At 45.2% G+C, this 22,664-nt stretch overlaps 1 protein-coding gene across 1 annotated transcript in view; it reads right to left on the reverse strand.

Annotated features, from left to right (window-relative positions):
- Window positions 1–667: 667 nt before the first annotated feature.
- The window catches only part of dchs2 (dachsous cadherin-related 2), a 29,945-nt gene continuing 7,948 nt past the window's right edge, over window positions 668–22,664 (reverse strand). Inside the window, 18 exon segments of the mRNA XM_030788248.1 lie at window positions 668–3,261; window positions 4,376–4,517; window positions 5,004–5,290; window positions 5,464–5,594; window positions 5,788–5,939; window positions 6,221–6,432; window positions 7,507–7,620; window positions 7,732–8,595; window positions 8,828–9,037; window positions 11,294–11,428; window positions 13,961–14,200; window positions 14,655–15,492; window positions 15,612–15,769; window positions 15,881–15,980; window positions 16,344–16,531; window positions 16,896–17,406; window positions 17,409–17,932; window positions 20,128–20,364. Coding sequence (XP_030644108.1) covers window positions 668–3,261; window positions 4,376–4,517; window positions 5,004–5,290; window positions 5,464–5,594; window positions 5,788–5,939; window positions 6,221–6,432; window positions 7,507–7,620; window positions 7,732–8,595; window positions 8,828–9,037; window positions 11,294–11,428; window positions 13,961–14,200; window positions 14,655–15,492; window positions 15,612–15,769; window positions 15,881–15,980; window positions 16,344–16,531; window positions 16,896–17,406; window positions 17,409–17,932; window positions 20,128–20,364 — 7,637 coding nt within the window.

Below are 22,664 nucleotides of genomic sequence, written 5' to 3' on the forward strand. Positions count from 1 at the left end.
CAGTTTCGGTGTTATCAAGCGTCAACGGCCCATTAAGACACTGAACAGAACAGAACAGAACAGAACATTCTGTATGACTTTTGATTAACCTGAGCAAGGTTATGCTGGAATGGTTAACCTGTCAGCAATGTGAGTCCACAATCTTCTAAAACTCTACTAACAAATTAGTATACAAGTCAGATCCACACAAATGCTTCTGATAGCCTGTAAGAAATACTACTGAAAATAAATTAATTGAACTATGAGCTCTCCAAGTAGCCAAGAATGCACAAATGCCTTCCATTACTTGAGCAGTAATGCCAGTGTTGACATTGTCCATCGCTTGGTTCTGTATGCTACAATCCAAAGCCCAGTGCAACAAAGATATATCCATCCCGGGATAACCCCAAAACATAATAAATACAAAAGAAACATCAGAACGACTGAAAGCTCATGTACAATCTCAGACAACATATTGGTTTAATATATACAATATACTGAGCAATGAACTGAGTGTGAGTGTGATCACACTGATCAACTCCTTTGGTTGGTAGGATATGAACTGGAAGTACTGGAATTCAGATCCATGAACCTTTAAAACTGTAAACAGTATTTTTCACTCACAGGCAGAACAGATTATCTGCAGAACTGAAAACAAACAAACAAACAAAAAAAATCGGAAGAGTGTCTACACCTGTATTTCTCCATCTGTTAAAATGTCACTGGGCAGGGATGTCATTTTGGTGTAGCATCCCAGACCAGTCTCTGAAACTACTGGGGAGGCACTGGGTGTTCTGAGGGTGAGCACAGAGAGGGAGGGGGAAAAGCTTGGGGTCATAGCCGAAGGGGTTAGCCCCGTGTTTCGGGGTAGGGGCGAGTAGGTGTACCTAGGGTATGAGGGACGCCTGCCCAGCGTGGGTACCTTCGGAGGCATTCGTGGGGGCACGGCCCTGATGCCGGGTTGAGCCACGGCGGTGATAAGGGGAGGAGGGTGCATGAGACTCTGGAGTTCTGGATCCATGTCTTTTACTCCGTCCCCTTCACCTGGCAGCATGGCGATGTCCGTGAAGACGGTCGCGAGAGGCTGGAAGCGGGGCTCCCAGTTTAGCAGGTATTCCCACTCATAGCTGCCTCTTAGCTGCTCCTCTTGGCACAACAGAGAGGTGAGAGACCCCTGGTGGTCAGATGGGGGCATGCAGCCTGTGACAGCGTCATCCACATCCCTGATGCTGACCATGCGAGGAAGCATTCCCTCTCCACCTCCTTCATCCTTGAAGTTGTGAAGGCTCTCAGAGCTGGCCATGGCTGCCGCGAGACATGCGCCGAGGCTGGCGTCAGAAACAGGCTCCTCGGGTTCTGTGCGGCGGGAAATGTACTCGGAGTCTTTAGGGATTGTAGAGTCAGGAGCTCTAGGTACCGGTTCAGTCGGGGCTGTGCCAGACTGCCTGTGAAATGGGTATTCGTTAATCATTTCAATCTCCTGGTCCTCGGCAGTCTCGCCTTCTGCTGAACCTCGTCCACTTGAGTCAGAGTTACGGAACAGGTTAGAAGTGTCCCTCTTAGCCCGCAGGTCCAGTGGAATTTGTAAATCTTGAAGATTGATGGAATTGGGCTGGTAACTGCCCGTCCTGCCAAAGGAGCTCGTTCCGTTATTTAAGTTGGCAGCTAGTGAGGCCGCCTTCATCAAGGCTACCTCTTTGGCCTTGTACCTCAGGACAAGGCCAATGCAACTGATCAGCAGCAAGAAGAAGACAATTAAAGATATGCTGAGACTGACTGTATGCACACGAAGGGCGACGCTCCCGAGAGCTTCTCCTGAATAGGTTATATTCACAACCACCTGGCACGTGGTGTATTTGGAATCCAGCTTTGGGCTGCTTGCCATCACAAACAGCTCTTCTGTGCCCTCACTTGCCTGGTTCCCTTTCGTTCGGTACACTCTATCCGAGATGTAAAGACTGCCGGTTGTTTTGCCGATGTTGAAAAAAGGTGACGGGGCCACCAAGGTGTATTCTACGACTCCATCCAGACCACCGTCGTGATCCAGAGCCAACACCTGGCCCACACTCTGGCCCACCATTGCGTTCTCGGGAAGTAAGAAATGGTACTGCTGTTGGGTAAAGACAGGGCTGAACTCATCAACACCATCGATGTCTATCTGCACTTTCACTGTTGCCACTTGATCCCCTTGGTCCCGCGCTTCAACCACAAAGCAGTATTCACTCTCTCTTTCATAGTCAAAAGTTTGTCTGGTGTGAATGTCTCCAGTGAGAGGATCGATGGCGAACGCCTCCTTCCTGTCTGGATTCCCACTCCCGTAGTCCATGAAGCATGAGGACGTTATGGAGTAGGTCAGCAAACCGTACGTTCCGGCATCGTTGTCAACGGCGTGGACAGAACACACTGGTGTAAAGGCAGGTTGGTTCTCAAGCACTGAACAGTTAACCGTGGGGAACACGAAGAAAGGAGAGTTATCGTTTTCATCCAACACTGAGATAAATACAACTGCAAAGGCCACGTTCCTGTTGACTGGACCGTCCCCGTCCGACGCCTGGATTGTCAGGGTGTATTTGGTGTCCTCTTCATAGTCCAGAGTACTGCTGACTTCCAGTGCTCCAGTTTGACGGTCCAGCCTCAGACGGCCCTTGCTGTTTCCAGAGATGATGTCATACCTCACCGTCCCATTGGCTCCTTTGTCAGGATCATGAGCCAATACTTGGATAAGTGGCGTGCCTGGGGGACTGTTTTCCCTGACCTGCATATGGTACTCTGAACTACTGAAACTCGGCGCGTTGTCATTGACATCAAGCACTGTAAGAGACACCAGAGTCGAGCTGTTGAGTGGAGGAACTCCCCTATCTCTCACAGTGACTGTCAGCACATATGTTTCCATGGTTTCACGATCCAAGGAGTCGCAAAGGACGATGCGGCCCAGTGTTCTCTGCTGGGTGTCTGTTTGGATGGAAACTGACTCCATGCAGAACTGCCTCTGCTCGTTACCTCTGGTGATGGCGTAGTCCAGTTGGGTGTTTTGGCCGGAATAGTCCCGGTCTTCGGCCAGCAGAGTCAGGAGGGTGCTGCCCACTGGCGCGTCCTCAGAAACACTGAGCTGATACGAGCTTTGCTCAAAGACTGGGGAATGGTCATTGGCATCCACCACTGTTATGTCCACAGACGTTACGCTAGAGAGCACAGGATCCCCACTGTCTCGCGCCTCTACGAGGAGCCGGACTGTGTTGCCGTTGGCAATGTGCTTCAGTGGCTTGTTGGTGAACACCGAACCTGTTAATGAGAGGCAGATCCATCATATATGAACAGATGTATATTTAAAGAGGAGGGTTTTTTTCTCCCCACAGTGTCACTGCTTACAGCGGAATTTGATAAGTTCTAGAACCTCACAAAGACCATTCCTGTATCTGTGTTCCGCTGAGGTCACATCAGGACAGAGAATGAAAGCCATCATAATAAAAAAAAAAAAAAAAAAATCTGGACGTTTTCCATTCCGATGAAAAAAGAACCATTAAATCGTCACCTAAATTATATGCCAATCAACTTGAGATTTCTGGCTTTATTATATTGTGTTTCATCAAGGAGAACATAATTCAAACAAATGAAACACATCAGTACCAGACTGCTGGGGAAGGAAAAAGAACAGGGTAGGAACTAATTGCAGGTTTGGGTTTGATGTAGACAAGTCTTTGAGGGCTCAATTCTTACTCTGACACGAGTCCAAGTCTCATTTCTCATTAGTCATTTTAACACAGAACATGACGAACACATTTTTTAAGCTCTTTGGGTTTGGCCCTAAAACAAACAGATGTCACCCATCATGTTTTAGTGGGAAGAAAAAAAAAAACGCGCTTTGCATTTCCCAGTCCAAGACTTTGTTCTGTTGGCCTCAATCCATCTTTTGCTATCATCAGCAGGCACTGCACCCTGCTCTGCCTTTATAAACAGTAACGGGAGACATTCTTCCTCAGTAAAGGCCTGTTATCGCCCTGATTTCATCATATCTCAATATTTCATCACTTGTCTCATTCGTTCCCTTGCCCACTGGTTCAAACATCTGAATTCATTAAACAGCAATCAATCTGAAACACAGAGCTACTGGAAGTCTGAATGCTGGGCTTATTTATTTGATATGGGGACCGTGACGGAACTGGGCATGCTCTATCTGTTGGCCACTTATCTTGACTGACGCGCCAGAGGCAACAGCAGAGCCATAAAAATGGGCTTTTAAATACAGGAAAATTAAAGCCAGGGAAAAATAACGGTTTTAGACTTCTGTAAACTTCTTAGATGTGAACCTTGGAAAGCACTTTCCATGACTTTTTATTCATCATGAAAATCTATAAATGGTCATTTATTGCCATAAGAAAGTTCACATGGAGCTTACCAGTCTCTGAGTCGATGTAGAATCCTCTCAGTGGAGAAGACAGGAGCCTGTAGGAAATCTTCCCGTTAAGGCCAGAATCCTCATCGGTCGCAGATACCGTCACCACCGAAGTGTCTGAGGGTGTCAGCTCAGACAACACGACCTGCAAGCAATACAGACAAATAGGCAATGTTACCTTAAAGATGGTCAACAGTTTTACTCAAAGATGGTTCACGTTTTTGTATCAAAGGTGGTTTACATCTTTTAACTCAAAAATGGTTAACAACTTGATTTTCAGAATATCCTGGGTCACAGAGTGATGAGAGCTGATGCAAGAAAGACATTTCTATCTCTAAAGAAAAATAATTTCTGTTAAAAACCTTGAGAAAAGAGTGGGATGAAGAAATTGCAGAGATTACAAGTTTTGTTATGTAATTTTCAGTTTATAGAAGTAAATCTTGAATTTGTAGAAATGTAGCTTGCTTGTTTATTTACTTTTCTAAATAACTGAGACTGAAAATAAGTTGACGCTTGTCATTATTTATGATCAAACATGCTAAAAAACTCTTCAGTGATAAACCACAAGATAATTGTAAATGATTCAATGATGAGAGAAAAGTAAAACACACAGAGGCACATTCATTTCTACCTGGTAAGATTCCTTTGTGAAGATCGGGGCGTTGTCGTTCACATCCAGTACATGTATGGTGAGGGGAGCCTCCGTCTGGTGGACTGAATCGGAGGCTTGGACAGTCAGCGTATGCAGCTCACTGGCCTCGTGATCAAGGCTCCTGGTTAAGGATATGACTCCTGTGTAGCGGTCTATGGTAAAGCTACCATTGGTGTCACCCATTCCTGCAAAGCTATAGGTCAGCGACGGGCTGAGGTCCACGTCATTGGCCGTCACTTGCGTAACAGTGTATCCCACAGGTAAATCTGATTGGCCGATAAAGACGGAGAATATGATTATATGATAAATAACCCACCGAATCCAGTGTGCCCTAGAGATTCACCCTGTATATCTGTATATCACGAACACAAAGTGACCATTCTGACTCCACACAAATGACTGAAATGAGAGTGAGGCTGACAGATAAGGATGGTCTTACTCTCTGCCACCGGCACTGGCTCCATGGGAGGGATCGCAGGACTGTTGTCGTTGATGTCCACAACCTGCACGCGGACCGTACTGGTTCCAGTGAGAGGAGGACTACCCCTGTCCTTAGCTTGAAGGACCAGTCTGAAGCCAGCCGAAAATGAAACACTGGTCAGTGAGTAATCTCAATCCTAACGGCACTCGTACAGACTAAACTCTTCTGAATTACTCTGATCTGATAAATCACACAGCACACAGTCAAGCTGAATAATGGTCGGTACATTTCCATATATTTTCAGGAGGGGGGAATAAGTGGTGGAACTGGTGTAAGGCATACTTGTAAGACGGGATAATTTCTCGGTCCAGGACTGCATTGGTGGCCAAGATTCCCCTTACGGAGTCGATGATGAACGCATTATTGTGATTTCCAGACACAATGGAGTATTCAATCTGACCATTTACACCACTGTCAGAATCAGTGGCAAAGACCTGAAACCAACAGGAGAACAGTTGTTAAACCATCTGGATTTGGCCTGAGGACTGAACTGGGTCACTCCAGCCAGAATATAATGGACAGAGTGATATTCACTCGATATCACATTCAGAGTGATGCTGAGTCTCCTTTTGCCTTTGGCGAAAATGGCACATTTGGAACATTGAACTGAACAGAGGGAAAAATGTTGAGCTGTTGAAATGTTTAAATCCAGCCCTCTGCTTTTTACAGTGGTGTTATGTGCCTTTGTTGGGTACTCCCAGGTCCCATCTTTTACCTGCATGATGTAGGTGTTGTGTAACTGCCCCTCCCACACGGCTGTCCTGTAATAGCTCTGTTTGAAGACCGGCGTGTTGTCGTTTACGTCCTGGAGCGTGACGGCCAGTCTGGCATGTGCTGTCTGCTGACCGTTCTCTGCCAGCACTACCAAGTGAACTTTCCTCTGAGCCTCAAAGTCCAGAAGACTCTGATCCCTCACAGTGATGTCACCTGCCCCAGTCGAAGTTGGAGAGATGCTTTCGTCAATACACAATCATTTCTCACAGAAATACATTCAACAGCAAGTTTCAACAAACAGTCTTAAAGTTAACAGGCAGCCATCAGTGATAGCAAATGACCTGTCGAAGCAACAGTGTCTCAAGTTAACCATATTTAAGCACATATTTATATATACATATATATATGGTTAAATATGTGGTTACATATATATATATATGTGTGTGTGTGTTTGTTTGTGTGTATATACACACACATATATCTATCCATCTGTCTATCTATCTATCTTTACACGCATAATACACACACATGTATCTCTCTCTCTCTCTCTCTCTCTCTCTCTCTATATATATATATATATATATATATATATATATATATATATAAATACATATACATACACACACACACACATATGGTTAAATATGTGGTTATATGTGTGTGTGTATAAACACATACACACACATATATATGGTTAAATATGTGATTATATGTGTGTGTGTATAAACACATACACACACATATATGGCTCACATTGGATTGTTCTTTGTTCAGTTAAACAGTGGGGTTTCAAAACGTTGTGTTTATGTTGAATCTCGGGAAAGAAACAGGGAGTAAAACTGATTTCTTACGATACTCTTCAGAGAAATAAGCCTAAAATGAAGCCTGTCAAGAAGATGACGGCTCTCTCGGGATGGGGTGGTGTTTGACTGTTTTTGACAATGTCTTTCTTTCTATTATCCTGGAGGGGCATACAGTCCAAAGGGGACAGAGGAAGGTCTCACCAGCCTAATTGCAAGTGAAAGACTGAATTAGTTTTTGGAAATGTGGTGCAGGGGATGGGAAAGTCCTTTAATTTGTTTTGACACAACCCAGTACGGTGGATGGACATGTTGGGCTTTGCTTTTGGCAATGAAAAAACCACCCAGACTAGCATGTTTCAGGATTCTGGAGATGATTAGCTGAGGAATCCTAGCAGACCAGGGCAGTTAGCGCATGGCTCAAAGAAAAAGTGTGAGATTATTTAGTGAGAAAACCTTAGCCAGTTCACGTCTCTGAGGTTCTCACCTGTTCGGGAGTTTATGCTGAAAGCACCGTTTTCGTTGCCGCTGAAAATGCTGTAGCTGATCGTCTCTCCGTCCGAGGTCTGGTCGTGTGCGACTACGTTTGCCACCCAAGAGCCTGATGGGAAAGGACACACACAAACATAACCAATCAAGGCTTGACAACAACAAGAACAAAACAAATCCAGGCATTTCTACCCCCAGAGTCGTGCTAACTGAAGTCATATACCCGTTTTGCTGTTCTCTGGGATGGACACTTCATACAGGTTCTCAGTGAACTGCAGTCCAAGTTCTTCTCCGTTCAGATGAATGAAGACCAGGCAGTTGGAGGTGAGGGCAGGCCTGCCCTGGTCGGCAGCCCAAACACGCAGCAGCTTCGTCCCAGAGACACCGTCGTCAAGTCGAGTCTTCAGACGCACATCCCCTGAGGATCCGTCGATCTCAAACAGCTCGTCCTCCTCCATCAACCCAAACGTGACCGTCCCATTTTCACCCTGGTCCGGATCCTCCGCCGTTACGGTGACCACAGTCCGTCTGGGCCGGGCCGTCGCCGCGGAAACGGACGCGCGTACCGGCTCCCCGGGGCAGGATGGCGGGTTGTCGTTGACGTCCTCCACCTGTACGGTCACCGCGACCACCGAGCTGCGTGGGCCCTGGCGGCAGCCGTCGGTGGCCACGGCGCGGAAGGTGTGCTGGGAGCGTGACTCGCGGTCGAGGGGCCTGGAGAGGCTGAGCACACCGGTGGAGCTGTTCACAGAGAAGATTCCGGAGGTTTCCTCAGACAGGGAATAAACGACCTCGCCGTTGGAGCCTTCGTCCGGATCCCGAGCAAACAGGCGCAGGATTTCGGAGCCCGCAGGAAGTCCTTCGCTGACCGAGACGCGATAACTTTTACGGGCAAACGAGGGGCTGTTGTCGTTGACGTCTGAGAGTGTGAGGTGGAGCAGTGTGGTGGAGCTGAGAGGAGGGGAGCCCTGGTCTGACGCCGTGATTTTGAGGGTGTAGTTGGATCTCTCCTCTCTGTCCAGACTCCTAGTAGCACTGATGGTCCCCGTCACAGCGTCGATGGCGAAATAACCATCAGCTCCTTCTCCTTTAACAGATCAGTGTGAAATATCAGTTAATGGTTTTTGGGGGAGTATTCAGAAGGGTTCTTCCAAATAATGCGAGTTTGTGTCATTTGGCCAGACAATGTTCAGGGTTTTTTTTACAGCGAAATTTGCTAATAAAAAATGAACCTATAGCACATATTAAGACATCATTTAGGTTGTCGATTAGTTCTGGTGGGTACATTACATTGATTGGAAAACTAAGAATCCCCCCACCCTGTATGGAGTAGATGACAGTTCCATTGGGGCCGTTGTCAGGGTCGGAGGCCTGGGCGGTGTGGATGAGCCCTGGGGGAAGATTCTCTGGGATCACGACATGGAAGGAGGGCTGGGAAAACTCTGGCGTGTTGTCGTTATCGTCCAGAACAGAGCACTGGACCGTCACCGTGCTGGAGAGAGATGGAAACCCACTGTCCTGGGCCTGAACTGTGAACGAATCAATCACAAATCAGCATTAGTCCACCCGCCACTGCTGGTTATGCTAACACACATACCCGTCAGAACTAGACTTAATCAAGTTAATCAAGTTTCTTCCAACTGAAACATCTAGTTCCATCGCGATTTCACTTAAGCTGGCGGAATAAGGATGGAACTGAAATGCCTTCGTAACATAATAACCACACTAATGATCCTGTCGACATGCTACACCAGCACTGAGAGACTATTACTTATTGTACTGTCACATAAACAGTTCATTCTTTTTTTGATGACACGTCATATATTATTGCTTCTGTATATTTGGTTGTTTACTTTGAAGTATACCAAGTGCTATGTACACATTCAGAGAATGAGAGTGAATTAGAATTTCAATGTTGCAAACAGCAAATAAAACTCATGAATCTTAAACAGTGAGGTCTTTTTTTTGCAGGAGGGGTGTAGAGGTGAGGTCATTGGTTGAATCAGGTTTTCCAGTGCTTACATCACATCTTGTCCTAATTGTCCTCAAAATCTAATTGGTCACTTTGTCCAAGTACTCGTATGGAAAATAAACGGCTGTACCAGTGTTAGCAGTGTGAGGTACACCATTGTTCTTCTTTCAGCTCAAAAATATACAAAAATTATTTAAAGGCATAACAGTTGGCATAGTGTACGTACTTAGTTATGACTCTAGAAACAAACATTTTAAATATTAATTAATGTGACCTCATTCTGCAGGGCAGTTGGCCTAATACTGGCATTTGTATTTCGCAAGAGCTGCTCTGTGATTTTGGCTGTGCTTTAAAATATCCATGATTTTCTGTTATTGTATTTGATAATTAGACATAATTGTTCATCATATTTCCTCACCACACAAACGATGTCATATCAACATCTGTAAGCACTTTAGATCCAAACATCTCTCTCTCTCTCTCTCTCTCTCTCTCTTTCTCCCAAAACATATTTTAATAAACTGTCCACACAGAAAAATCAGCAAACGCATTATGTTCAATCAGGGAAGTAATATTTCTGACTTTTCCTAAATGCTCACTTATATAAATGAAAGACAATCAAAATGTTTGAATTTTATACAGTATAGAGGTCTTTGATTATTTACAACTGCTCCTGCATGTGAAAGTTAGATGGAAAGAAAAAAAAAGAACTGACGTGTTTTCTGGAGTCTGATGGTGGGAAACAGATGTGCAGAGGAAATGCATGGGTGGAATTGGACAGTCTGGATGTTCTGGGCAGCAGTGATTAGGTAACACAGAACGGAGTCTACCCTTCAGGTAAACTACAGGTAACACAGAGCAGAGTCTACCCTTCAGGTAAACTACAGGTAACACAGAGCAGAGTCTACCCTTCAGGTAAACTACAGGTAACACAGAACAGAGTCTATCCTTCAGGTAAACTACAGGTAACACAGAGCGGAGTCTACCCTTCAGGTAAACTACAGGTGACACAGAGCGGAGTCTACTTTTCAGGTAAACTACAGGTGACACAGAGCGGAGTCTACTTTTCAGGTAAACTACAGGTAACACAGAGCGGAGTCTACCCTTCAGGTAAACTACAGGTAACACAGAGCAGAGTCTACTTTTCAGGTAAACTACAGGTAACACAGAGCGGAGTCTACCCTTCAGGTGAACTACAGGTGACACAGAGCAGCATCTACCCTTCAGGTAAAGTAGAGGTACAGACCATGCACAGGTAAACCAGACGTATGTGTGTGTGTGTGTGTGTGTGTGTGTGTATATATACACATATGTATACATACACATGAACATACACGCTAGTTTACCTGTTTATGCGTGTATATATCTATATCTACATCTATATACACACATACATACACACACACACACATTATATACATATTATATACACATAAACAGATAAACTAGAGGTGGAGACTGTGTGTGTAGGCAGAGGCAGAGGTGGAGGGGGGGGGGCAAAGCAGTGTTGGTGTTTTAGTGTAACTACTAAACTACTAATTAGTCCTAATGATTCAACATGGAGGCTGTGATGGAAGAAACTCCAGTGGTGTAACCAAAGGTCATAAAACAAAGGGTTTGAGTAAAGGGCTGCACAGGTGTGTGTATGTAGTCCAGGTGAGTTAAGGGGACTGTGGTGGGGGGGGTGCAGGACAAACCTCTGAGAGTGAAGAGTTAAGGGTTTGTGTAAAAGGCTGTACAGGTGTGTGTATGTAGTCCAGGTGAGTTAAGGGGACTGTGGTGGGGGGGGGGGGGGGGGCGGCACAGGACAAACCTCTGAGAATGAAGCTGCGGTGAAGCTCTCGGTCCAGCTGGGTGAAGGTGCTGATCTGGCCAGTGTGAGAGTCGATGGTGAAGAGGTCATACCCAGGGCCCGGTAACAGGGAGTAGGTTAGGGCAGCATTCTCCTCTGTGATACACACAGAAACACACATATAGAAACATACACACACACACACACACACAGACACAGGGAGATCAGGAATTGCCTCTAACTATATTTAGCTTTTCTTGGCAATCACATCACCATTAAAACATTGTTATAAAATGGTCTGACTTTTTTTACAGACTGAAGTTTTATAGAATGGTGTGATCTTGGGGCCAAAAGTGTGTTCAGTTAGACATCTTATGTAATTTCTTTGCTTTTTGTGCCAACAAATAAATGAAAAAGTCCTTTTCCAACATATTGACTTTACCCTCCATGAATGCAGGCTGTGTTAACAGTCCTGTCCAGCAGGGCTGTCTCACACTAAACCTTATCTGATCTTTACATCAGAACAGTGCTAAAGGAATCAATCAGCCCTGATACCATCTACAGCATTCCACACAGAAAGAAACAAAGGCAGCGAGCTATCACAAAAAGGCAAAGGAGAATTAGCGAAAAGTTATGTCAAAAAACTATTCATATAAAAGTCTATTCTAAACAAGAATTAATCTCAAGGTCTGGAGAATGGAACAGATGGACGCGTCTGTAATATATACTCATTTATATGATAAACATACAGGCGAACAGACATACATTCTATCCTGCTTAAACCCACTTACTGACCAGTCCCAGCCCCACACGGCCAAAACGTCCTAATTTATAAACTAACTCAATTTGACTGACTCACCAGAAACTATCTGCTCTGCTATGTTATGTGTCCCCTCAAACACGCGGCACCTGATTAGAGGTTTTGGGGGAACCGCAGTAAGCGCTAAATTGAAGCGCACGTCAGACACTACACTCCAATGAATCACTCCAATGAATCCTTTTTTTTTTTTTTTTTTTTTTCTGGAGTGGGGGGCTGGGGTGGTTGAGGGGAGGGGGGGGGGGTCAAAAAAGAAAATGTCTTTTATTAGCACAGATGGTTTGAGTTATGGAATCCTCACTCCGGCTTTCAAATATCCTGGAGGAGGCTTGACTGCTGTTCTTGGACAAATTCTCTTGGAGAAGAATGTCAGGAGTCACGGACGTCCACGTCCCCGATAGCCTGGCTGCGCTGTTTTCATAGAGCCCAGAGTAATTATCAATATTTGGACTGGAGACAAAACGCTCAGAGTAAGCAGCCCGGCGGTGTGGGGGCGATGGTGCTGAGGTGTTGATTTACCGCGCTGATTACCGTCAGCGGGCCCTAATCTGGTCGGATGTATGGCTAAGAGAGAGACGACTCTGAGCAAATAAATGTTACCGTGGAGATGGGGGGGGGGGGGCATGAGGGCTAAGAGCTACAGAACAAGATGGACAGAGACGTTCGCATAAACCAGTATAAACCAGTACCTCCTCTCTCCAGTATCGGAGGACTCAAAACCAGGAGGAAAAGGAGTCATGTGACCCAACTGTTAAAACAGCGTCAGTCATGTTGAAACATGAGGCCCAGTATCACATATGTACATATTTCTAACATATAACGCTTTGATTAAAAGGTTTTAGAAATCAGTCTTTTATATACAGAGCATGTATATACACACACACACACACACACACACACACATATATTGGTGTTTATGTATATGTGTGTGAATGTGTGTGTATATATACACAGTATATACATACACTCTGCCCCCATCAGAGTTTAACAAGCGCTCAGTACAAAACCAGACACTCGGAAGCTTTAAGTTTGACTGTAAGTTTTTGAGAGGAGAAGTTCGCAGTTGTGTCCCTTTTGAAGAATAGCATGTAAATGTCATTTGTACGTATCCAGTCAACATTCATTTTACAGCTGTTGTATGGTGGCACAAAGTAGCATCTTTTTAAAGTACTGTGTTATGTATGGAACACAAGGATTCAGTGGTGCACAGATACAGATAATCATTTCTGTGAGTAAATAAGAACACTGCCATCTAGTGGCTTGACATCATTATGACATTTAGGCTCTAATTCTTTCATGACACAAAGTTAGTTTGTCTTACATGTATGCTGCGTATGCACAACACAGGACGCATTTACCACTAAAGCAAACACTGCCATAGAATGCCCTAACACGGCCCTACTCTCTGTTCAGTATCATTGCATCATTAGTCTATCAAAATCCATTATACATTCTCTGTGCTGACCTCTAAAGGCCATGAATTCAAACCATGGGTTTTAAAATTGATTTGACTTTTCTATTGTTAAACACATAGACTTTTTCTTGTAGTTCTTTTTCTGTATTTGCAAAGTTTAACTCTTATTTCCAACCAGACTCAAGTTTTAACTTCCGCACGACCTGTCTGTCACTACAGTAGATCTCATGTGTTACGACAGTGGATCTCGTGTGTAACTATACTAGATCTAGATCCTGAGTTTAGCTACAGTCAGTCCCCTGTGCAGATGCAGTAGATCTTGAGCATAACTAGAGCAGATCTCATGTGTAACTATAGTAGATCCCATGTGTAAATGTAGAGGATCTTGAGTGTAACCACAGTAGATCCTTTGTGTTTAGTAGGTCCCGCATGTAACTACAGTAGAACCCATGTGTACCTGAATCCAAGTCCCCGGCTGTAAGTTTTATGACAGGTTCTCCAGGTTCCTTGTTCTCCCCGACACTAGCATTGTAGACGCTGAACTGGAACACGGGTGGCTGGTCGTTGACATCCATCACCACCACACTGAGGGTTTGGGTGGAGGATAGGGAAGGGTGACCATTATCTGAAGCCTCCACCACCAGAGTGTGGACGTTCTGGGACTCGTAGTCCAGAGAACCGGACAAGTACAGCAAACCTGAGAGAAGCAGCAGAGGCACTATCACCGGGTGAAGGACTGAGCGATTCCTTAAGACAAAACTCTGCAGTTTTACAGAGGACACACAATTTATATACTCCAAGTCAGACAAGAAAGGAAGAGGTGAATTAAAACACATCATAACTACAGTGAACTGTACTTGTCATGGTAATTTCATAATTCTTAAAGTAAACATTCACCAAGGTTTCATATTCCCTCACTGCATTCCTGTCTTATGTTTGCACAGTCAGATCTCACATCCTGAAACACAGTGTTTACACGTATAAAGATGCTAATTAGAATCTTCACACTAAGATGTTACAGCCATTGGACTGCATTAAACCAAGGACTACGAAGCTTTCTCTCAGAGCTAAAACTGACATGGTCATAAATGTACTAAAACGGCTGAATCCGTCCTTTACGTGTTTCCGACAGATCTGTTCAGGGTACCGACCTGTCCTCTCCTCTATGGTGAAGAGTCCGCTCTCGTTTCCCGAGAGCAGACGATACATTATCTCTCCGTTGCTCCCTTCATCTCCATCTTTTGCCATCACGTGATGTACCAAAGTTCCCGCCTCCGCGTCCTCTACCACGTGAGCCGTTTCCAAGGAGACGAAGGCGGGGATGTTGTCATTCACATCCAGAAGGAACACCTGGGCTGTGACAGAGGCGTGTTTCTGGTTGCTAGGCGACGGCGCCTGGTCAGTGGCAGTCACAGTGAAAGCGAAGCTCTGTGAGCGCTCGCGGTCCAGCGGAGCGGTAGTCACGACGACCCCAGTGTGGGGGTTGATGCGGAACGGCAGCTGGCCTGTGGGTGGGTCAGAGGTCAAAGAGTATCGTAGGGCGCTGTGGCGCAGGCTGGCGTCACCGTCTCGGGCATTGAAGGTATACACTGCTGTTCCCACGGCAACATCTTCAGAAAGGCCGAACATCAACACGCTCTGGTCCCCTGGAAACCAGGGCGCGTGGTCATTGACGTCCTCCACTGTCACGGCAACCAGGGCAGTAGCGTTAACGGTGGGCGTGGCTTCGGCACGCACCACCAGTGAGTAGCGCTGTGTGGCTTCGTAGTCCAGACGCTGAGCCACGTACAGGTCACCTGACACACCGTCTACACCAAAGTGTAAAGAGCCATCACCCTCTACGATGGAGTAACGCAACCGTCTGGAACCATCACCCCCTGGAACCTTGAGTGAACCAATAACAGTTCCCAACCTGGCATCCTCTCTCACCGTGAAGTGTCTGAGACCCAGAAATTCAGGGAGGCCAGTTTGTCTCTCCAGGTGTTGAAGCTGCGACAAAATGAACTTTTTTAAGTGAAACAATCTGACTGGAGACATAGACCAATCACAGCCTCCGCTACACTCCACATAAACAACCAGTCCAATCCAAGCCTGCAAGGCTCGCTCACCTGCACGTGGACAATGGCACTCTCCTCCAGCGGGATGTGGCCGTTGTCAGTGGCAACCACGGTCAGGGTGTAGTGCTTCTGAGGGTTTGATGAGAATCGTGCTGTTGTTCTGATGTCTCCGCTGCGTCTGTCGATCTCAAAGTGCCCAAAATCATCATCTGAAAAATGTCAAATGCAATTTGCATTTGATAGAAAAGAAAAACATTCAACCACCAGCCAGGTCCACATGGTTAATAATATGCGTGTTTACTCTCTCCTGATTGGCTCACCTGCACTGAGTGTGAATGTAACTGCTCCATTCTCCCCCGCATCCAGATCTTTGGCGAACATACTGGTTACCACAGAGCCGGTCGGGAGGCCTGGCCAAACCTGTCAATTAAAAAACATCCAGGAGTGAAAAGAAGCCTCTCTCCATATAAGGCAAAAAAAGAATTAATACATTTTCAAAAATTAATAAATCCACTTGGCATATTTGTTATGAAAAACATTTCATCTGCATTACATCTGTGAGTGTGTGTGTGTAGAACAGAAGTGTGTATTGTGGAGACACAATGTAACACAACTGCTCAAGCCTAAACAAAGGCATTTCAGCCACACACACGTCGCTATGGAAACACAACACAAACAAACCCTGTGGGGTGGTGAGCGCATCCAAAACATGTTGGACTGTGAAACACATGTTTGGTTTGTGCAAGTGCAGTTTTGAGTTTGAGTGTGTAGGTGTGAGTGCACCTGTACACTGAGTTCCTTGGTGGCAGGCAGGTGTGTGAAATGGGGGGTGTTGTCGTTGATGTCGGTGACCTGGATGTGCACGGTGGCCGTGGAGTTTAGGCGCGGTCGACCCTGATCCGTCACCATCACCCTCAGAGTATGGTGTGGACGATCTTCCCGATCTACAGCCACCCAGTTAATAATCTCACCTGTCACAGAGAGAGAGGGAGAGAGTTAATAATCTAACCCGTCACAGAGAGAGAGGGAGAGAGTTAATAATCTAACCCGTCACAGAGAGAGAGGGAGAGAGATTAGACAGTGATGAAGAAAACAGACACAGAAACAGAGAGATGGGGGAGAGGAAGGGGTGCAGACAAAGACAGGCAAGAGGTTCAGTTTTAAATTTATAATCTATGTAATCTATATAAACCATATAATCTACATCATCCATATAATCTGTTTTGAGTTTTATGACTGATACAGGGCAGACAGGTTTGCTGGGGGCTGCAGCTCACAGGAGACAGTCACACGTAACAAAACTGTAAAGGTTGGGTGATTTTTTTTCTCTCACACCTGTTTTGGCGTTGATGCGGAAGTGTCTGGTGTCCGAGAGTAAGATGTAGGACAGCTGCGCGTTTTGGCGGGAATCTTTATCCGTGGCTTTGACGGTGCCGACGAGTCCCTGGGGAGTCGGCCCCTCCGACATACTGAGGAAGTAAACATCCCGGCAGAACACCGGCGCGTTATCGTTCTCGTCTTGCACCATGACGACCACCGTCGCCGTGGCTACCAACGCGCTTTTGTCATCCCGTGCCGTCGCCAGAACCCGAAATCGATACGTGGGCACCATCTCGTAGTCCAGGTTCTCGGAGAGGAAGAGCCAGCCGCTCTCTGGGTGGATTAGGACGGGTGGAGGTGTGGACAGAGGCTCCAGAGAGTACGTGAGGACCGGTGGCGTTGAGTCGACAAGGTCTCCACGGTGTGGTCTGGCTCCGTGTGCTCGCACCTGTATCACGCGCGTGTCTCTCTGCGCGCTCTCTCCAATCTCCACCTGGTACAGCAGCGTCTCAAACGCCAGACTTCCCCACCCCCACCACCAGAGGGCTCCACTTGCACCGTTAACGTGAGGGTGGAGCTAAGCGGAGGGCTTCCTCCATCTGATGCTACAATCTCCAGCACGTGGCGTGGACGTGTGTCCTGGGACAGGCTCCCGTTCAGCGTGAGGGTACCCAGGTGTGGGTGAAGGGTGAAGATTTGGCTGTCAGGGTGCAGGGTGTAGCTGATGGTGCCGTTGGTGCTGTTGTCAGGGTCGTGGGCGTGCGCGATGAAGAGCAGCGTGCCAGGGGGCGTGTTCCGGGAGACGCTGATGTGGTCAGAGGACTGGGAGAAGGCGGGGGGGTTATCGTTGATGTCTGTGAGGCTGACGTTGACTCGTGTGGTGCTGTAGACGGGGACGGTGCCCGTTTGAGACTGAACCGTCAGCAGGACGTACGACTGGGACTCCCGGTCCAGATCTGCACTCACAGTAATCAGCCCTGACTGTGTGTCCACGGAGAACAGACCCTGAGGGTTACCAGAGCTGATTCTGTATGAAACAGACTCCACTGAATCTGCAATAAACAACAACAACAACAACATCAAAACAATATAGACAACAACAAAAACTGCAACAGTGACCAGGTCACTAATTAAAGGTTTAGTCATTATTTCTAGAACTATTCTGATATAGGTAATAACAGACAACGTGGTTTCATGGCATAAAGGGAAAAAACTGTGCTCTGTGTTGCTAAGCAATATGCACTGCACAGATCTGGGGTCAGCTGTGTTGTGTTGTCCTTGACACAGTGCAGAAGTGTTGTTATACAGCTGGTCCTCATTGGGAAAAGCTGCCTGTTAATGATTTAAGCTTTTCTGCAGGGGGATAATCATCTGATTCCACTGTTTGGCATCTCAGGGCTTCAGGGGGTAGGAGAATAACCTCTTAATTCCAGCCCATCAACCCCCCTAAAACACACACACACACACACACACACACACACACACACGCACACACACCCTCCTCTCTGTCCACCAGACCCTTCTACCACTCTGCCTGAAAACTAGGATAATCCACATGTTAATCAACAGCTAATCAACATGACAACCTCAAATGACCGTCTACCACTAAAGTGGGGCCAACTGTGTGAATGTGTGCGTGTGTGCGTGTGTGCGTGTTTGTGTGCATGTTTGTGTGCGTGTGTGTTTGTGTGTGTGTGTGTGCGTGCGTGTGTGTGTGTGTGTGTGTGCAAGGTAAAACTGTTTTTTATCCCCTCAGACAAACCACTTAACCAGGCAGTTATGCTTTCAGTAAGACAACGTTTTTGGGGGAAAATTACAGAACATTTGACTTCACTGCCAACATCTCCATTCAAAACATGTTGTTAATAACAACTGAAATCCGAAACACACGTTCTTTAAAGGAAAGAAAAAAGACAGAAAGAAAGAGAGAAAGACAGAAAGAAAGAGAGAAAGAAAGAAAGAAAGAAAGAAAGAGAGAAAGAAAGAAAGAAAGAAAGAAAGAAAGAAAGAAAGAAAGAAAAAGAACAGGGAAAAACAGAAAGGAAAAACGAGAGGAAAAGAAAGAAACAGAGAAAAACAAAGATGACTGAGTGCTTGTTTTTTGCTGAGTCACGGTGGGTCATACTCATGCCAGAGACGATCAGAGAGCTTTATCACCCAGCCGGAAAACCCCGGAATGTTCTCAGAGCAGATAATAAACCAATTAAAACAGAAAAGACATACACTCACCACCACCACAACCCAAATCATATCAAATATGACAGGATGTTCAGGGGACAGAAAGATCATTGAAAGACCGTTATTTACATTTCATGTGGAATGCAAACAAAACACCCAAATGGCAGCATTTTAAAAACATATTTTACTTTCCATGTGTCAGGATTTACAAAGTTAAAATTACTATTTAGAAAGTGACAATGAAGCCTACATAGGAAAGGGGAAGAAAAACAATATTACTTCACCCCACGAAAAGTCAGGTTTTAGATTTACATTTAGATAGGGTTTCTATTTTATACGTTTTCAGACCGTTACGTGTCTTCGTAACTGTCGTTACATGTTTTTGTAAAGTTACATGCAGGGCTAAGGTGAGGGCTAGGGTCATGGTCAGGGTCAAGATTTGAGGGTTAGGCTTAAACAACTGACAGATCCAATAGTGAGGAGGCTGCCCGGAGCTTCTCACCAGCAGAGGGAGCCCCAGAGCTGGTAAACTCCACAGTCCATAAAACTTCTAAGACAAGCACTAATTTTCCCTTTTCTTTGTCCTGTACCACTCGTGGACATGGTTTTGTATTTAAAACTACACTACTGCGAAAATAAAGTGAAACTTTTGGTGTAAGTGTGGACCATTTGTAAAAAAAACGGTCAGATCAGAGAATCTGAGTACAGCAGTCATTGCAATGCTGACATTTTTTTTTTTATTTTATGCAAAAGGTTACATACACGCAATGTGAATAAATGAATACATTTTCAAGACACCGGTTACTGTGGCATTTCACAGTGACGAATTTGAAGTGACTTAATTCTCTGAAGTATTTATCTGGTCATTAATGATTCTGTACTGATGGCATTATTGGCTTTGCACTTTGCATGCGTGTGTGTATGTGTGTGTGTGTGTGTGTGTGTGCGTGTGTGTGCGTGTATGTGTGAGTGTGTGTGTGTGCGTGTGCGTGTGCGTGTATGTGTGCGTGTGTGTGTGTGCGCGTGCCAGCATGGATGTGTGTGTGTGTGTGATGTGTATGAGACTCACTGGCAGGGTTGGCAGCCTGGACGATGCCCACAGAGGTGCCCGCTGGTGCGTCCTCGGGGACGGAGAAGCTGTAGTGGGCACGGTGGAAGACAGCAGGCGTCTGGGCACTGTGTAGAATGTTCACGGTCACATCCGCCGGACGGAGCACAGACCGACCTCCTCCATCCCGCGCCGACACGGACAGTTTCACGCTGCTGGATCCCAACTCCGTCAGGGAGGACGTCAGGTAGACAGTGCCTGAGGACAAAGACACAAACACACACTCATACATACATACACAGATATATACATAAATATATACACACGCATGCACACAGAAAAGACATGAACATACACACACACAAAGGAAATAAACACATAAACACACACAAACACATACAGGCACATTTACATAAATTTATGGAATAAATTAAATATTTCAATTTGAACACAATATCTAATACTCACATACATAACTAAAATATAATTATGAAGGTATAAATATATACTATAACAGTTTATATATGATTTAAACTATAATAAAACTGACACAGAGGTGAACAAGTTTAATCCAAATTTAATGACATAATTGCCTTTCCCAAGCAAAATGGAACTTATTCATATCAAGCAGGTAAAGTTAAATTAGTTACACTGACTGTCGATCAAGAAGTGACAATTAAAACGAGATTTGCATCTACACTAGGGTTGCCAGCCGTCCCATAAAATACGGAATCATCCAATTGGAAACTAAAAAACGTGTTCTGTATTGCACTGATACGGTATGCGTTTTGTTCCGTATTTTTGAGAATCAATTCAGTGCAAATCTATATGGGAGAGAAATATTGCAGGTAAGAGTAGACTATTAAGACAGGGCGATTTGTATGAGATCGAGGGAAATCCTACTGGTCTCCCTCAGCCCATCTGTAGTGTTATGTCTCATAACGAAACAGAAACCAAACAGAGAATGCTACGATATGCTTGACAGCGGCGCGAGATTTAATGTTCGTATACGCACAGCATAACCTCACAGAAAATGTAACGTCTGTTAAAAATGTCGTTTCTGGAGAAAGCATGGAGGTTTGTGTGTTTGTTTGTCTTAATACATGGGCCTATAGACACATGCCTGGTAAATGGTTGAAACCATTGCAGTTTCCTTGAAGTGATTATGTATGGTATGGATAGGTCTTCTCACAACGAAATATGTGGGCATTTTTATGTTCTATCTTTAGACAGAGTAAGTTAGCGCTACTGAAAGGTAATGCAGGTGTAAAACTCGTTATATTTGATATAGGTCCGCAGTAGTTGCTCCCTCCACCCCGCGTTTCTTTTCCATTTCAGGACGTTGCTAACCCTAATCTACACATGACTTGTAAAATCAAATCAACCCATCTGAAGATGCTGTTATTGAGGAGAATTCTTCTTTTAAGAACAGCCATCATCGCAGTTACACATTTTCTAATGCATTTCTGGCACTGTGGTACATTTAAGCCAATAAATCTTTACTCCTAGTTTAGCCAGTGAAACATTTTCACTGACAAGTCTGAAGTAACGGCCACGGGGCCGGACTAAAACGCTGGTTTTGGACAAAGACAGATGGCTCGGGGGGCTTGTTAATATTATCACCTAATTTCACCTTTAAAATCTCAGTGACTGAAGAGTACACTGCTTTAGCCGCCTGGCTGAAGTCTCTTCATTAACACGGTCAATGACATGGTCCAGATGGCTTATCTATAACGTTAGCCTAGCATTAGCAGAGCTGCCTTTGACGCTTGGCACCAGTCGCCATGACGACGCGTCCATACGGCTAACCTTCGCTCCTAACACACTCAGCATAAACACACTCACACTCTCGCTCTCTCTGAAAATGACTTTAGTCAGAACAGAGAAAAAACGGTGAATGTTTTTTTTTTTCAAATGGTTATGATAACAAATTGCGACATGAGCTTTAAGCCAGAGCACCTGATTACTTCTATTACCCCCAAATATTTAGCGAAATGAAACTGATTTTTAGCCCCTGACTCCGCCTCGGAGCTCCAGAGTAAATGAACAATAGCCTAAACCGGAGAAAGACAACTGTACGGACAACGTTTCTACAAAGTTGCTGGGACCTGAATGAGACGTATATGGAGACGTATACAGACAGAAAGCCCTCTGACAGGGCGGTTACACTCTCTGACATTTCCACAGAAATGTTTAGAAGTCTGGACTCTTTGGCTAGAGTATCCGTGAGGGATTTAAGGTCATCCTTCACTAATCTGTGCTGGCCATGCCTGGAGGTGACAATAGTGATTAAATTCGTGACTCTAATCTTCTGCTGGTTAAGAACCTGCTTATCGCAGTGGCTATCGCGTATTATGGGGTTTTTGTTTTTTGGGGGGGTTTTTTGTTTGTTTTTTTTTTAAAGAAATTTCCAGTCACCTGCATGTCGGACAAAGGAAGGATCTCATCAGTACCATACGTTCTACGATAGGCTATGTATGTCACGGATTTAATGAGATTGTGTTGATTTATTTTACAGTTGCAGTAAATAGTAATGACAGTTGTTTAGAATCCCTTTT

The sequence above is a fragment of the Chanos chanos genome, chromosome 11 (genome assembly GCF_902362185.1).
Source record: "Chanos chanos chromosome 11, fChaCha1.1, whole genome shotgun sequence".
Lineage (NCBI taxonomy): Eukaryota > Metazoa > Chordata > Actinopteri > Gonorynchiformes > Chanidae > Chanos > Chanos chanos.